General features: G+C 45.1%; 1 protein-coding gene across 1 annotated transcript; it reads left to right on the top strand.

The window, feature by feature from the left end:
• The first annotated feature begins 443 nt into the window (after positions 1–443).
• Positions 444–14504, top strand: LOC144499589 (uncharacterized). Its single transcript, XM_078221716.1, has 2 exons — positions 444–1833; positions 4170–14504. Exon 2 carries the CDS (start codon positions 4182–4184, stop codon positions 6024–6026), a length of 1845 nt encoding a protein of 614 aa, XP_078077842.1. The 5' UTR covers positions 444–1833; positions 4170–4181; the 3' UTR covers positions 6027–14504.
• Positions 14505–17003: the final 2499 nt, after the last annotated feature.

The raw sequence follows: 17003 nt of genomic DNA, 5'->3' as shown, positions 1-17003 counted from the left end.
ATGCCAACCACATCTGTGATACTTATACCCCTGTAATAGAGTCTAAATCAGCATTCTGACTGATGCTAGAAATCTATAACTGAACTTCCGATATAGGAAGTCACCATCAACCAAGTCCAAGGAAAAGGTGATGGTTTCGCCAAAGCCTGATTGACTGACATCTATGTGGATTTGACTGTAGATTTGGCTGTCACTCAGCTCGTATTATTCCACTTTAGACTTAAAATCTGGTTTGAAACTCCTGGATGCTGCATTGCATGAGTACATTGACGGAGGTGTCAGATTCAGGATAAGATGTTAAACCAAGGTCCCGTCTGCTCTCAAGTGAAAGTAAAAGATCCCATCACATTATTTTGAATGTAATTTGTTATGTATTTATCCTCCAAAGTAAATTAACATAGTGGTGTTGTGGGAAAAATCCACTAGTAGTCAGACTTCGAGATTCAGAAAATACGATTTATTAAACGGATCCGTGGAGACAAGGCACATGGTCTGTAGCAAACCTTCTCTCAATTGTATGCCGGGAGCGGTTCATTTTTATACCCTTTACACAATGGGCACACCGGTGATTCGAACATTATCACATTGTTTAAGTGAGTACAAGTATTTAACATTTCATGAATGGGTACATTTCCCCATGTTTACAAGAGTACAAACAGGTATAGACATTTAACATTTTATGAATGGGTCTATCAATGGCTAGTTTAGTCTCATTCAGGTGCTAATCGGTTCCCTCGCATTCATATTTCCCGCCTTCCTTTAACATTAATCTAAGCTCTTTGTTTTGGGGTTTCCTTATCTTAAAAGATGTCTTGACCCTTGGCTTTGGCTTCCTGAGGTGTTCGTTTGCTATGAGTCACTGTCTGTGATTTGGAAATGGCTTGTCTGTGAGGTTTTTCTGAACAGCAGGAGCCTGTGTCTGCTCTTTTGGCTTTCCCAGTTAACCCTTTATGTGCCAGGCAGCCATTTTAAAGTGTGCTTTCTTGTATTGCCATTTTAAAGTGTGCTCCCTTGTATTTTTCCCCTTACAGTCCCTCCTTTTTGGTCGGATTATAGCTTGAACAATCCCCAGACCAACAATCATACATTCACATATACAGGTCTTCGTTCTTCTCTCCTTCTTTGCTTCTTTCGATGTCTTTATTTCTTCCAGTATCTTCATTTCTTCTGACGTCTTCGGGAATCTTCATTAGGGGTTCTTCTTCGATGTACACACTGGCTCCTGGCACAATTCTTGTCAACATTATTTTAAAACAGGCTTTAAGGCATCCCACAGTCAGACAACAGACAAGTATAATGACAATGAGTATAATCAACCCATGTAACAGGTACGATTCCCAGGATTCTCCCACCAGCCATGTGAGCCAACTACTTCCTCTTTTGGGTCCCTGTCTAAAGTTATCAAGTTGTGTCCTGATGTCATTGATGACCTGTGTAATATTGTAAGACTCATCTGTGACATGGTGTTAGGAGAATAAAGAGTTAATGTCCCGATTTCAACCCTGTCAGCAAAATCTCGTATGCTGACAACTGCTACGGACAATGGAGACAGCCTGTCCACATGAAAGGATAACCATGTCAAAACATAATTAAATTAGATCCGTGCCCAAGACATAGCGTGAATGATTAACCATTAAACTTGTTTTCTTGAGCTGCGAACAATAGAACTTGTATTGCACAAGACTGCTCTAAACATCACGTATTTGGCCGGATACCAAGAGTGACTTATATTCAGATGTCCAGAACAAAGAGAGGCTTTTCTCTATAAATATGCGGGAAAGTCCCTACTACAGCAGAGTCTGCCGTGGGTTACGTACGGACGCCCGGAGGGAGGTAAGCCACTCTACCTGGACTGACGGCTCTCCAGTCCACGTGTCAGGGTAGTTAAACTATATAAGGCTTAGCCCATTGAATGATACTTGTAGAACTTGTCCATGTATTGTGGGGAATAAAGAGACACATTTTATTCTAGCAATACTGGTGTAGTGTGAATTCTTTCTCTCAGACCACCTCCACGAACCTGTTACCGGTCCGGCTAAACATTTTGGCGTAATCAGCAGGATACGGTGATAATTGGCGGTGGGGGGTTCTTGGAGAAAGATGTTTCGCAAAACTAAGAAGTTACAGGAGGAGGAAAAGGGAGAGGAAGCGATCATTCCGGGATGGGAAGGATCGTGGAGACCGGTTGCAGCGTGCCTCCGAGACGGAGGGGGTCGCGCTGAAAACTGGGGAGAGGAGACCCGAGATGGATCTCCCGGAGAAGTATTATCTACTCTGTTAAAAATACCCGTCCCTCTGAAGACCCCCGTGGAGGGAATTCAGCGGAGACTGTGGGTATGTGCAACAGCGTGGAAGAATCAGTTTAAACAACGACAGGAAGCCGAGCAGAATGCTCTTAAACTGAAACAGCAATTGGGAGAACAGGAATGTAATAATTCGTTGTTAAAGCAAAAAATAATAAAGTTAGAAACAGAATTAGAAGCCCTTAAAACCCTGGCTGGCCAGGCAGTGGGTTATGTATCCAGAATAAATCGGAGGAAGAAGCGTAAAAAACCTAGAGAATTGGAAATGGTGAAAATTAAAGCATTTGTAGCTAGATTGGGGGACGGGAGCGGCTGGAATCCCGATACGTGGGATGGAAACATTTGGAGTGATAGTGACAATGATAGAGAGGAGGATATAGAGGGATTCCCCGCGACTCGGTTCCAAGCTAAACCCGTCATTAGAAGAAGAAGAGTGCAGAGGCAGGTTCCCGATGTACAGAGACCGAGGCTGGATGATCAGGGACAACCCGTATACGATCTGGCGGGGAATCAAGTCTTTGATCAGATAGCGCAAGTCCAGCCTGTCCCCGAACTCACTGAAACGACTGAGGACTACTCAGCCGAAGAAGTCTCATATTTACTGCGCAAACTAAGGCGGGGTCCGGGAGAACCGCTAGACCTATGGCTGGTACGTCTACTTGAAGAGGGAGGAGCCCAAACGCAGATTGATCAGGTGGACGGAGTGAAATTCGTAGGGCTAGCAGGGGATGCCCGGATTGACGGAGAATTTAGACAAGATATGTTGACCCGAGGCAGTGATTTTACAACCATATTTCATGCCTATGCGGTGGCGGTACAACAGCAATACCCGCTGCCTAGCGATTGGCCCCCGATAGAGGGTCAGTGGTCCACAATTCGGGAGGGGGTGCAGCGACTCACAAGGCTGTGCGCTCGAGAGGCACTGGCTTTGGGAGCGCTGGATCAATTATCCTCCCTGCCAGTGAGTAAACAGGTACGGGATCAAATAGTCCGTACTGCGCCATCCCACTATAAGCCCCTAGTACTTACAATCATGTGGAGTGGATATACCATATTCCGTACTATCCCCAAGCAGCAGGATTAATTGAAAGAATGAATGGAATGCTGAAAACCTCATTGCGAAAGGCTAGTACTTCTGATGATTTGTCTAATTGGAAGGTGAAATTAAATCAAGTATTGAAGCAAATTAATAATCGACCGCTAGGTGGGGGAGTCACGCCTTTGAACCGAATGGTCCATGTATGTGAAACCCCACAAGGAGAATCAATCAAAATGTGGAAATTGGATGATAAAGCAGAATTACCGCGGCGAGCCACGCCTGGCTCGGCCGGTTTAGATCTAAGAACCTTAGAAACAGTGACCCTGCCACAAGATACACCTACTGTTATTAAAACCGGATTGGGATTGCAGTGCCCTAAGGGAACTTATGGGCACATCCTTCCCCGTTCTGGATTGTCCCTGAAGGGGATAACTGTTATGGCAGGAGTCATTGATTCAGATTATCAAGGAGAAATTGGGGTGGTTCTGTGTAATATTAAACCTGATCCCTATACTGTGACTGCAAATGATAAAATCGCCCAACTGGTGATTAAACCCTGTGAGATGGCACCGGCCGTTGAAGTTGGTATCCCACAGGTGGTGACTGAAAGAGGAACTGGTGGTTTTGGCTCAACAGATAAACCTGGAGCTAAAGTCTGGGTGAAACAGGAAACTGGCCCACCCAGAGCTGCTGAAATCATTGCTCAAGGCAGTGATGGAACCGTAACGGTAATGTACCCTGGTGAGCCCAAATGGGTTAATGTCCCTGCTAAGAAATGTTATCTACGAGAAGATTAACTATGTCTTGAAGATTGATCTCTTTTACAGGAATAAAACAGCATGGAACGATTGACGTTGATACTGATAGCAGGAATACTCTTGATCTCGTGGATATGGGTTGAGGGGACCCCTGGTCATCAATTGACCGAAAAGCTTGGCGGTTTTCACCTCGCATGGAAGAACTCCACCCATAATAGAACTCAAGGGGAGTTCACTTGTGGCGCGAATCGAATGTGCGGAATCGCGAATATAACGAGTGTGTGTAAGCTATATCGTTGTGAAAAATGCTTGGACAACAACAAAGCTCTCCCCACAACTGCTATGAATTGTACGGTTACCATAACGGCAGGAGCTCCACTTTGCCAGATACAAACAAGAAGGAATAGAACCTGTATGTCCAGTAAGGAAAATGGCACCACCTGGAATATTACTGTGACAGGTGAGAGGCCTCGATTGGTATGGTTCCAGAACAGTACAGAAATAAAAGGCCGCAATACATTCCTATATGCAATAATGTTCCTACCAAACAAGCCTATAATAGAACAAACACAATTCGCCCCAGTCCTACATACTTGTCGAAAGATGGCGAATCAGCTCACGCACACTGAGGTACACTGGACTGTCATTCTGCCCTCGCTACCTACCTGTTCTGGCGCCCGCAGGCGGCGAGCATGGTATGATACGCTGTTGGGTGGGACTGGTACAGTACTAGGTATCTCTAATGCGGCTGACAATGAAGTTACCAGAACTATGTTATCGGACACCGGATATTCGACATCACACGGGCTCCATACTGTCGGAATATGGATGCCCACGGTTGTGAAAACGCAAGTGGAAACAGCACGGATTCTGCTACGAACTCTGGACTGGGAGAAGCGAATGTGGAATGCGACACAGGAACTTATGCATAACATCACGGCGGCACTTAATATGACTATCTGCAACATCCAAGGAGTGCACATGCGAGTGCAACAAGAGAGGTTTATCCGAATAGTTACTACGGGTAACTCTCATGAACTGCGAGAACTCTGGAACATATCGGACACTTTGTGGGTGCAAGCCCGCTCAGATAAAACTGTTTGTAACAAAACAGCATGTACTGGACATTACACCTTGATGAATGTGGCAGATGTAATATCTGTATGTAAATACCATGTACTGCCTGTAATTACCCTGCATGGGTTTTACTTTCTGAGAACTAATGGTAACTGGTTTAGTCCTAAAAACAATTGGACTTATGATTTGTCAACATGTGAAGACACTGACAGAGGATTGGCATGTTTAACTATGACAAGATATCGCGATCCATGTTTAACTGATGACACGGCATTATGTGAGTGGCGAGTAGAGAAACCACGAGATATCTTGTGGCAGATTGGGCCCCACGCTGTATGTGTGGCCACCATACACCGCCACCCATTATTGCCGCAGATACCGTTCTCTGGGTGTTTGAAGGGGGTGTACATTTGGCATTGGGCGAACAAGACTTACAAATTGACTAATTATAGCACTGAATCTCGCTTGAGTACGGCTCAGTGGAAAGTTCTCCATATGCCATGGCGAGTCTCTCTCGACAGGTTCAAATGCGCATTGAATCAGTCGACGGAGCTAAAACATATAATTGACTCTCATAAGTCTAACGTGTCCCGTGTCATGGTCTCTACCTTTATAGCCGGAGAACAGGCAGTACATGCTGCGCGAATGATAGAGAATGAATCAGCCCATCATTGGTGGGACTTGCTAACCGGGATATCACAAACGGCCCGGCGATATGTTTTGCCTCCTCTGATATTGATATTTGTGATTGTTGCTGTTTTAACTTGTTGTAATGTACTTACCTGTGTATATGTCAGGCGTGTGAAACAGGGTTTGGAAAGTACCCTGTATCACACTGCGTTGAGGTAAATGGTGATTGAAATCGGTCCAACAGGTGGAATGTTAGGAGAATAAAGAGTTAATGTCCCGATTTCAACCCTGTCAGCAAAATCTCGTATGCTGACAACTGCTACGGACAATGGAGACAGCCTGTCCACATGAAAGGATAACCATGTCAAAACATAATTAAATTAGATCCGTGCCCAAGACATAGCGTGAATGATTAACCATTAAACTTGTTTTCTTGAGCTGCGAACAATAGAACTTGTATTGCACAAGACTGCTCTAAACATCACGTATTTGGCCGGATACCAAGAGTGACTCATATTCAGATGTCCAGAACAAAGAGAGGCTTTTCTCTATAAATATGCGGGAAAGTCCCTACTACAGCAGAGTCTGCCGTGGGTTACGTACGGACGCCCGGAGGGAGGTAAGCCACTCTACCTGGACTGACGGCTCTCCAGTCCACGTGTCAGGGTAGTTAAACTATATAAGGCTTAGCCCATTGAATGATACTTGTAGAACTTGTCCATGTATTGTGGGGAATAAAGAGACACATTTTATTCTAGCAATACTGGTGTAGTGTGAATTCTTTCTCTCAGACCACCTCCACGAACCTGTTACCTGTCCGGCAAAACACATGGGTTATGCATTTGTTGCCTATGATGGCACATACTCCCCCTTGTTGTGCTAACTGGTAGTCCACCGCGTATCGTGTCTGCTGAGCATACAATCTTAACTCAGCCATTTCTTGGTTGACAGCCTCCAATGCTTTTGAAGTGCTGTTTCCCAGGATTGTTAGCCCACAAACAATATGGTTTCTATTCTTTGCTCCAATTACCCCGGCTGACCTTCCTAGAGATAAAGCTCCGAGGAACCCATACCCCAGTGAGGATCCCAGTGTACCCGGGGCTTCCCAGTCAGCGCAGAATTCCCTGCTAATAGCCCGGGTTACTATTCTCCTCCGAATGTACCCCTTCTGAGGGCATGGAACAGTCAGTGGCCCGATTGTTCCTACCGCAAAACGGTTTGGGAGGTTTGGTGTTTCTGTCATGTAGGTACCATTGAAGAGGAATACATACCCCTTTTTAGCCCGGTAACATTTAGTGTCCCGATTGTGAGTTTGCTCATACTGCCAATTGTTCAGTTTATTTGGCTTCCCGTTTGATCCCACCACCTGGTAAGTATCAAAGGGGTATGTCCATTTGGCTGAGCTTACGTGAGTCCCATTACATTGCCCGCAAATAAGCTGTCTTCCCGCGGTTATATTTAAACATTTCCATTCGTCACAAATACAAGTAATCTGTCCCTTGTTAATCTGACAATGTTGACGGACACACTGTGTCTGTACACAAGAATCATTCTTAGGGACTAAGGCATAGGCACATCCCCATCCCTGCCCTGTGAAACAAAGCGGATAGCTTGCAGTGTCTGGGCAAGCTTTTCCTCCCTCCTGTTGGGACCCCTCGCATGTAGGATTTGTGGGGTTTACAAGTCCCACACATCTCCCCTGTAAACCTCTTTTATATTTGCCAATTTGTCCCTTACAGGGTGTCTCTGATGTATCTACAGTATATAAGTCATGAGGGGTCCACCCAGGGGTGGCTACAAATAGGGCTTCTACAGATTGTGTTAATGGGTAACATACAGTTCGATTCCCATGTAAATGTATGTGGGCTTTGTAAAACAAGTTATCTTCTAGCCCAGTCAGATTTACAGTTGCCACAACGCAAAATAATACAATTACATACGCGATTACATACATATTCGCAACAGTTATAAAACTTAACACTACAATTCAATTTTTTTACAGTTATTTCATTTATTAACCCGCGCACGCCGGCTCTTGCTTGCAGTCTTTGCCTGTGTTGAGGAAAGCAGTTCTGTTAGTTCATCACTTTAGCTACTTATCTCCTTTGTATAATTTCAGCTGCGTCCAGTGCTTCCAGACACCTTTCCCTCTTATGTCTATACAGGCACAGGAGTCCCCACTAATTATAATTTCATGTGGCCCATTCCACTTTGGTGCAAACCCTGGTTTGTCGGGTAATGTTTTCACTAGGACGCGACTTCCCGCTGTTGGGACGTCAGGGAGCATTTCAAGCTCTCTCTCTGCGTCTTTTATTTCCTGATTGTCTTTTACCAATTTGCGCATCCCTTTTAGCTGGGTGCTCAGGTCCAGAACGTATCTCTTGATTTTATCTTTTAGTGGACCGACATCGGTCCCACCTGTTATGATGCTTTCTGGTAGTTGCATCACCCGTCCTGTCATTAGTTCATAAGGGGTTAATCCGGTTGTCTGGTTTGTGGTAGCTCTTAATTTCTTTAAAATAGTGGGCAATACTCTGTCCACCTTCTCCCTGATGTTTGTATGGCTTTAGCTAGTGTATTATACATTTTAACTATATATCCCCCTTCCATAGCAAGCTTAGTGTGAATTAAATAACACTTTGTACTGGCCTTTTTTGGCTGCAGTTGGACATCCATTCATTTGTATGTAATCTTATCAAAAGACATCGCTTTCCCCATTAAAATCACATGCCATTCAGTTCCGATCTTTATATGATGTACTCTTACATTATCTCTAATTTGATCATTTGTTTGCGTGCAAGCGCTACACCACAGTACTTCACAAAATAATTATGTCTTTATCAATACACAATATAGTATATGAATATATCATACAAAGTTGGTTAAGGCTTTTCAGGATTTGATGTTATTCTTGTGTCTATATGGCAGTGCTATACTGTATAATATCAACAATCAAGCGGCAGTTGTATCATACCACTTTACACATCGTAACCGTGATATCCAAACCGTTTTAATTCAAGCCGTTTCTATTTTTAAACTGAGCTCCAGATCGAAACCCCCGCACTCTAGGAAAAGTAACAGGCGCCGAATCAAAATCAAAGCAGGTACAATACATACCAGTTATTTGATTAGGAACATTTTGGTTTCTTAACTGGCTAGATTTTAAGCTTTGCAGTGCTTTTATATTTGGCAAACCTTGAACCTTGATGGCTCATGAAATTCCGACGGCAGTACATAATTTTAACTAGTTCAGAATACTAAACTATCTGACGTTCGCAAATCGCGATATTCTGCGATTAATACTGTATTTCACTGACTTGGTATACTTTAAACTGACTCATAGACAATATATTTACCTTAGTCTTTTGTCCCTGCTTTTCTACCTTTCCACAAAATAACTTATTTTCTTTTCTTAACTCCTCAACTAACTCTTATAATTTCTACTTCAAGACAAAGGAAAGAGCACATCCTTTTTCATTCAAGATTTAAATTCTTTCTTAACATTAAAACATTAAAGCAAACAACAACAAAGCATCCACGCAACCACTTTGTTTAAACACACACACACACATGGAAGCTTCCAAAAGTCATTCCACAGCACATCCTTTTTCATTCAAACTTATCATTTCAGACTGGGATGAGTGTAAAACATTCAAAGAGAATACAGAACATTGATTAAGACAGTCGCTTTTATTCTTCTTTCTTCCAAACTGTAATTGACTCAAAACAGAAGTAAATTCAAGAAATCCTATCACTTTAATCTTTACAGTTTTAACACTCTCCCAGCCCCCTGAGGCTAAACCAAGGTGCAATGTACTGCACCCACTGCCTGCAGCAAACACTCCACAGGAACAAAGAGGCTTCTCCGGCTCCCTGCTCTCAATCTAATTACAACAACAACCACCTACATTCGACAGGCTACCAGATCTCACAAACACACTGAAATACAAAAACTAAGATCTCTCCTATCCATCTGCAGGTATGCCACTAGCCCATTCTACCAATTCATCGTAATCTTGGGACATAATCACTCCCATTTTTAGGATGACCTGGTGAGAACTAGAGAGTCCATCCTTAAAAGCCTGGATGAACGCTCGATCTCCTCGCCCTGGATTCCCATGTCCTGAGCACTCTTGGTATATTCGGAACAATTGTTCCCCATACTCAGAGGCTCCTTCTCCTTTTAGCTGCTTTGTGGTGGTAATTCTGCTCCAGTTAGTGGGAGCATTCCCTAAGACCCTCTGAATTTCTTCTTTAAACTGTAAGAAGAGTGCCTGTTGGGCATCTATTTCTGCTGTTAGGGGGATTACATGTGTCCACCGTCCCCCACTATAATCCTGTGCTATAGGGGCAACGGGTCCCCCTGCTACCTGCCTCCACTTATCCGCTGGACAGGCTGCCCTGACCAGCCGGTGTACGTCTCTTAGGTGTAATTGATGTCCTACCTAGATTGTGTCTAATTCTTCCCAGAATGTAGTGTTCGCGCTTCTGGTTTGTAATTTGCCCAGGGAAGCCATTATCTGCTGTCTTTCCCCTGGGGTAAAGGGTTTATAATTTGCCTTGGGTCGCGCTGCGGTCCCCCCTCTAGTTATGGGCGCTAAGTTGTGTTCCAGCTGTTCCCACTCTTCTGAAGGTGCCGTTGGCCCTTGCTGGGTAGACTCATAAGAAGGTAGAGGATCAGTTTCTCCTCCCCCTTGCCTTTCTAAAACCTGATTTCGTTTTTCCAATTCCCTCACTTGGGATTCTAGTTCTCTAATTCTTTCTTTGTCCTCTCTCCATTTCCTTGTAGAGGCAATTGTTTGTTCAATTAGACCTGCTAACTGATGTGTTAACGTTATTCCTATTTTCTTCGTTCTGTTTCTTTTTACTTTATCTATCCACTTTCTCTGCTGCTCTAAGGTTTGAGAAGTATCCCAGCCATCCTTTTGCATTCTCTTTATTAACTCCTTCCTGTCTGTCATGTAGATTTCAATCAGGGAACCTGCAGATCCCCTTTTAACTTCACTGTCTGCCATTTCGCAGACTTCACTAACCCCGGCCACGATTATTCTTTAGTAAAGTGTGCTAACTACCGTAGGGACTTCACTACCCCAGGCCACTATTGCTATTCTCACACCGTGTTTTACTGCCGTTACAGGGTTTTAAGTTATACTCACGGCTTCCACGATTACCACTTCGGCAATGTGCTTCTCCACCGGATTTCGGTTTAGGTCAGAGTTGATCAAACTCCTGTTCCGCCCCGCTTTTCACCACATTGACAGTACAGTTCCCAACTTTTCAATAACTTTCATGCAATCAGCTGGCACCTCTGCGTCTGTTCGCCACTACAGAGGGTGATGTTAAACCGACTTCTGCCCTTTTGTGTTTCACAATCCTTTAGTGCCCTTGGTGTCTCTCACTCACTTCAATTCCTGACCTTCACGTGGCAGATTTCTGCTCTTAATAGCCAGTCTAAGGCAGAGGTTTTGAGACAGGCACTACCTTGTCCTTTTGTTGATCAGCACAAATCACAGTTATTCTTATTCCTATCAGCAGTTAGTACTTATCACTATAACAAATCTTATCACCAATAAACAGTACAAATGTTTCCCCTTATGAACCGTATTTCCTGATCCAGTCTGACTGTCACAGATTCCGCGATCTCTACCCCGGTTGCGACCGTGGCCAATCGATCTCACCAGTAATAGGATCCTAGCCGACTACGCCAATTGTTGTGGGAAAAATCCACTAGTAGTCAGACTTCGAGATTCAGAAAATACGATTTATTAAACGGAGCCCCGGGAGAGAAGGCACTATGTTCGTAGAACACCTTTTCTCAATTGTATACCGGGAGCGGTTCAATTTTATACCCTTTACACAATGGGCATACCGGTGATTCGAAGATTATCACATTGTTTAAGTGAGTACAAGTATTTAACATTTCATGAATGGGTACATTTCCCCATGTTTACAAGAGTACAAACAGGTATAGACATTTAACATTTTATGAATGGCTCTATCAATGGCTAGTTTCGTCTCATTCAGGTGCTAATCGGTTCCCTCGCATTCATATTTCCCGCCTTCCTTTAACATTAATCTAAGCTCTTTGTTTTGGGGTTTCCTTATCTTAAAAGATGTCTTGACCCTTGGCTTTGGCTTCCTGAGGTGTTTGTTTGCTATGAGTCACTGCCTGTGATTTGGAAATGGCTTGTCTGTTAGGTTTTTCTGAACAGCAGGAGCCTGTGTCTGCTCTTTTGGCTTTCCCAGTTAACCCTTTATATGCCAGGCAGCCATTTTAAAGTGTGCTTTCTTGTATTGCCATTTTAAAGTGTGCTCCCTTGTATTTTTCCCCTTACAGTGGTAATGTCACAGAATTAGTAATCCAGATACCAGAACACGAGTCCATTTTCCACCACAACAGCTGGTGAAATTACTAACAAGTTCAGTTAGTAAATCTGGAATAAAAAGATAGTCATGTAATGGTGACCACTTGATTGTTTTAAAGATTTATCTAATTCACTAATATCCACTTTAGGGAAGGAAATCTGACATCCATGCATGAAATGGCCTTGCAAACCACTTAATTACATCATCTTCCACATCATGCTTCTTCGGTTGTATCTTCACATGGTGCTGACTCTCATCTCTGTCTTTAGATTTTAGCCCTTCCTGTCCTTCATCATCTAAGAAGCTATCAACTTTCTCCATATCTTCCTCTGGCCAGGGACCCCCTTTGAAGCGCCAGGTTTTGAAGAGCACAGTAGACTATGATTATGTGGGGTACCTTCTGCAGGTTCTTGCAGAGCCCCATCCCCACCTGAGCGGTCCAAACATTCAAAGTGATGTTTTTGGATTAAGGTGCTAATGGTCTGCTCGATGATGGATTGTGTCAATTTATGCATCAGATATACTTCTCCACTGAGGAACTCTGAGGACGACACGTGGGTGTCTAGAGACATCGTTTGATTCGTTACCACTTATCCCCAAGCAGCCAGCCCTGTAATTACTGAGTCCCTTCGATGCAAAGTATCTGGGAGTGACTCAGGATGTATGTGAATCATGGGAACTCCCAGGGTACCTGTTACAAACATGTTCTATGTCCTTCCGATGATTGCACACCAATGGTCAGTGAGTGAAACCTTTTCCTGTTGATGAACATCAAGAGCTGCTGCCATGGAGCTCTCAAAGCTATATGTGTGCAATCTGCACCTTGAACTCGAGCATATCCTGAGATCGCTGCAAACCCCAGAAATCGAACAGCCTGAATAGCTTCATCACATGTGAATTTCAGTAGAGGGCATATGTCACCTGCTCGATACATTTATGTGCCAAGGACTGAGATGCTGCATAGGTTCCCTCTGGATGCTTGCAATGATCCTCAGACAAAGAAATTGAGTGCACCAGTGATCTTCAGTTTGATTGGCAGGAGATGTCCTCCCAGATCATGGGGTGTTAGATCCTCCCACACTATGTGGCAATTCTGATCCACTCCATACCTTGACAGATGCAGATATATGTGACATTGTCTTTGCTCATCTCCAGAAAGGAGAGACTTTTCGATATTCCCTTGGTTGTGCAGGTGGCCTCCATTAGATGGGTCTAAACTCCTCATCCTCTGGGTGGCACTGGGGCTCCCCTGAACCATGGACCTCAGGCGAGGCCTCCTCTGGAAGATGGGCTAGACGGTGCGGGGCCCTTCTCCCCTCAATTGAATCACTGCCATCAAGAAGGCAGCAATGAGCACCAGGTTCCATTATTCAATACTCCTCCACCCTGGGACTGTTAGATGTGAATGAACAAAGTATACTTTCAAGTCAGGATGTGGAGGTAGTTTGAGATAAACTTTAGTGTTCTTATGTATCTGCTGCCCTTTTTTTTTATAGATGATAGTGGTTGTGGGTTAGGTAGGTGCTGTCAATGGAGCCTTGGTGAGTTCCAGCAATGCACCTTTCATATGGTATGTACTGTTGCCGTTGTGCCTCACTGATGAAGGTATTAATGTTTGTGGAAGAAGTGTCAATGAAGAGGGCTGTTTTGCCCTGGATGGTGTTGAGCTTCTTGAAGAAGTTATTGGCAGTCCAAATAAGGGGAGAATATTCTATAACGCTCCTGACTTATGCCTTGTAGATTGTGGACAGGCCTTGGGGAAGGAAGTCAACAGGTGAATTGCCACAGTATTCCTAGCTCCTGACCTGTTCTTATAGTCATTATGTTTATATGGCTAATCCAGTTCAGGCTTTGATCATTGTTAAATCCCTGGATGTCGATGGTGGGGGATTCAGCGATGGTAGTGCCATTGAATGTCATGGGGAGATGGTTATTGGCATGAATGTTACTTGCCACTTGTCGGCCCAAGCCTGAATATTGTCCATTGTCTTGCTGCATATGCAAGAAGTTTAACAACAGCAGGTTAAAGTCCAACAGTTTTATTTGGTAGCAAAAGCCACACAAGCTTTCAGAGCCTTAAGCCACTTCTTCAGGTGAGTGGGAATTCTGTTCACAAACAGGGCATATAAAGACACAAACTCAATTTACATGAATAATGGTTGGAATGCAAATACTTACAGCTAATCAAGTCTTTGAGATACAAACAATGTGATGTGAGTGGAGAGGGCATCAAGAGAGGCTAAAGAGATGTGTATTGCCTCCAGACAGGACAGCCAGTGAGACTCTGTAGGTCCAGGCAAGCTGTGGGGATTACAAATAGTGTGACATGAACCCAATATCCCAGTTGAGGCCGTCCTCATGTGTGCGGAACTTGGCTATCAGTTTCTGTTCAGCGACTCGGCGCCATCGTGTGTTGTGAAGGCCGCCTTAGAGAACGCTTCCCCGAATATCAGAGGCCAAATGCCCATGACCGCTGAAGTGCTCCCCAACAGGAAGAGAACAGTCTTGCCTGGTGATTGTCGAGCGGTGTTCATTCATCCGTTGTCGCAGCGTCTGCATGGTTTCCCCAATGTACCATGCCTCGGGACATCCTTTCCTGCAGCGTATCAGGTAGACAACGTTGGCCGAGTTGCAAGAGTATGTACCGTGTACCTGGTGGATTGTGTTCTCACGTGAGATGATGGCCTCGGTGTCGATGATCCGGCACGTCTTGCAGAGGTTGCTGTGGCAGGGTTGTGTGGTGTCGTGGTCACTGTTCTCCTGAAGGCTGGGTAGTTTGCTGCGGACAATGGTCTGTTTGAGGTTGTGCGGTTGTTTGAAGGCAAGAAGTGGGGGTGTGGGGATGGCCTTGGCGAGATGTTCATCTTCATCAATGACATGTTGAAGGCTCCGGAGGAGATGCCGTAGCTTCTCCGCTCCGGGGAAGTACTGGAAGGCGAAGGGTACTCTGTCCACCGTGTCCCGTGTTTGTCTTCTGAGGAGGTCGGTGCGGTTTTTCGCTGTGGCGCGTCGGAACTGTCGATTGATGAGTCGAGCGCCATATCCTGTTCTTATGAGGGCATCTTTCAGCGTCTGGAGGTGTCTGTTGCAATCCTCCTCATCCGAGCAGATCCTGTGTATACGGATGGCTTCTTTAACGTGTTTAGGGTGGAAGTTGGAGAAGTGGAGCATCGTGAGGTTATCCGTGGGCTTGCGGTATAGTGAGGTGCTGAGGTGACCGTCCTTAATGGAGATGCGTGTGTCCAAGAATGCAACCGATTCCGGAGAGTAGTCCATGGTGAGTCTGATGGTGGGAAGGAATTTCATTATATCGTTGTTTCGGTGATTGTTCACCATGAGTCCCAAGGAAGAAAATGTCATCGATGTATCTAGTGTATGGCATCGGTTGAAGGTCCTGTGCGGTGAAGAAGTCTTGTTTGAACCTGTGCATGAAGATGTTGGCATATTGAGGTGCGAAATTGGTCCCCATGGCTGTTCCGTGTGTCTGGATGACGAACTGGTTGTTGAAGGTGAAGATATTGTGGTCCAGGATGAAGCGGATGAGTTGTAAAATTGCATCTGGAAACTGGCAGTTGTCGGCGCTGAGCACTGAGGCCGTTGCAGCAATGCCATCGTCATGGGGGATGCTGTTGTAGAGTGCCGAGACATCCATTGTGACGAGGAGCGCTCCTGGTTCAACTGCTCCATGTGTGCCGAGTTTCTGTAGGAAGTCCGTAGTGTCGCGACAAAAGCTGGGGGTTCTTTGTACAATGGGTTTCGGGATGCCCTCGACATAGCGGGAGAGGTTCTCGCACAGGATCCCATTGCCCGATACGATGGGACGGCCGGGTGTGTTTGCCTTGTGTATGTTCGGGAGGCAGTAGAGATCTCCAATGCGGGGAGTACGTGGGATGAGAGCACGGAGGGTGCTCTGAAGGTCCGGATCAAAGGTCTTGATCAGAGTGTTGAGTTGACGGGTGTGTTCTTTGGTCGGATCTGCGGGTAACTGTCTGTAGTGTTCCTCGTTGTTTAGTTGTCGGTACACTTCTTTGCAGTCATCTGTTCTGTTCAGTATGATGATGGCCCCTCCTTTGCTGGTTTGATGACAATGTTGCGGTTGGTCTTGAGAGCGTGGATGGCGTTGCGTTGTACATGGGTGATGTTCGGGGCTGTCTTGTGAGTGCGGCTGATGAATTTGGTGTTGACGCACCTCCTGAGGGCTTGGGCATACATGTCAAGTCGAGGGCAGTGGCCTTCCGGAGTAGTCCAATTCGACTCTTTCCTCTTCGGATGCACTGCGGATCTCTCTGTCGGCTGTTCTGGTTCATTGTCTGTCTCATTGTGTTTGCTGTTGTCCTCTTGGAGTTTGTGGAAGAACTCCCGCAGCCTCATTCGCCTGATGAATTCCTCTGTGTCTGCTGCGAGACTGATGGGGTCTATTTTGGTGGTGGGGCAGAAATTAAGCCTTCAGCTGAGAACTTCGATTTCATCTGGTTGAAGTGTGTAGTCAGACAAGTTGACAATGGACTTCCCTGCAGTGGTACTGTTTTCTACTGTGGTACCGGGGGAGGCTTGGTTGCTGCTGGTGGTGATGCCGAGTTTCTCAAGTTTCCTGTTCTTGGTGTGCATGTAGATGGTGTAGTTCCTTTGTCTTGTCTGCTTGGCAGAGTTTCGCAGCTGGTCTGCATCCTGAGTGCAAGTTGAGAATGTGGACTCTATCTTGGTTTCCAGGCTGCGGCGTTTGCTGTTGAGCTGGTGTACGAGGTGTTTGAGGAGTGTGAGAGAGGTGCGATGGCAAAGTCTCTCAGCGTAGCCTGTTATAGTTTGACCTGAGTGGGTTCGTGATCTGTA

This window comes from Mustelus asterias, chromosome 10 (assembly GCF_964213995.1).
Source record: "Mustelus asterias chromosome 10, sMusAst1.hap1.1, whole genome shotgun sequence".
NCBI lineage: Eukaryota > Metazoa > Chordata > Chondrichthyes > Carcharhiniformes > Triakidae > Mustelus > Mustelus asterias.
This window is presented reverse-complemented; position numbering and strand designations above follow the sequence as displayed.

Coding starts and splice junctions, on each gene's coding strand:
- LOC144499589 (XM_078221716.1), top strand. CDS start 4,182: ATGGAACGATTGACGTTGATACTGATAGCAGGAATACTCTTGATCTCG.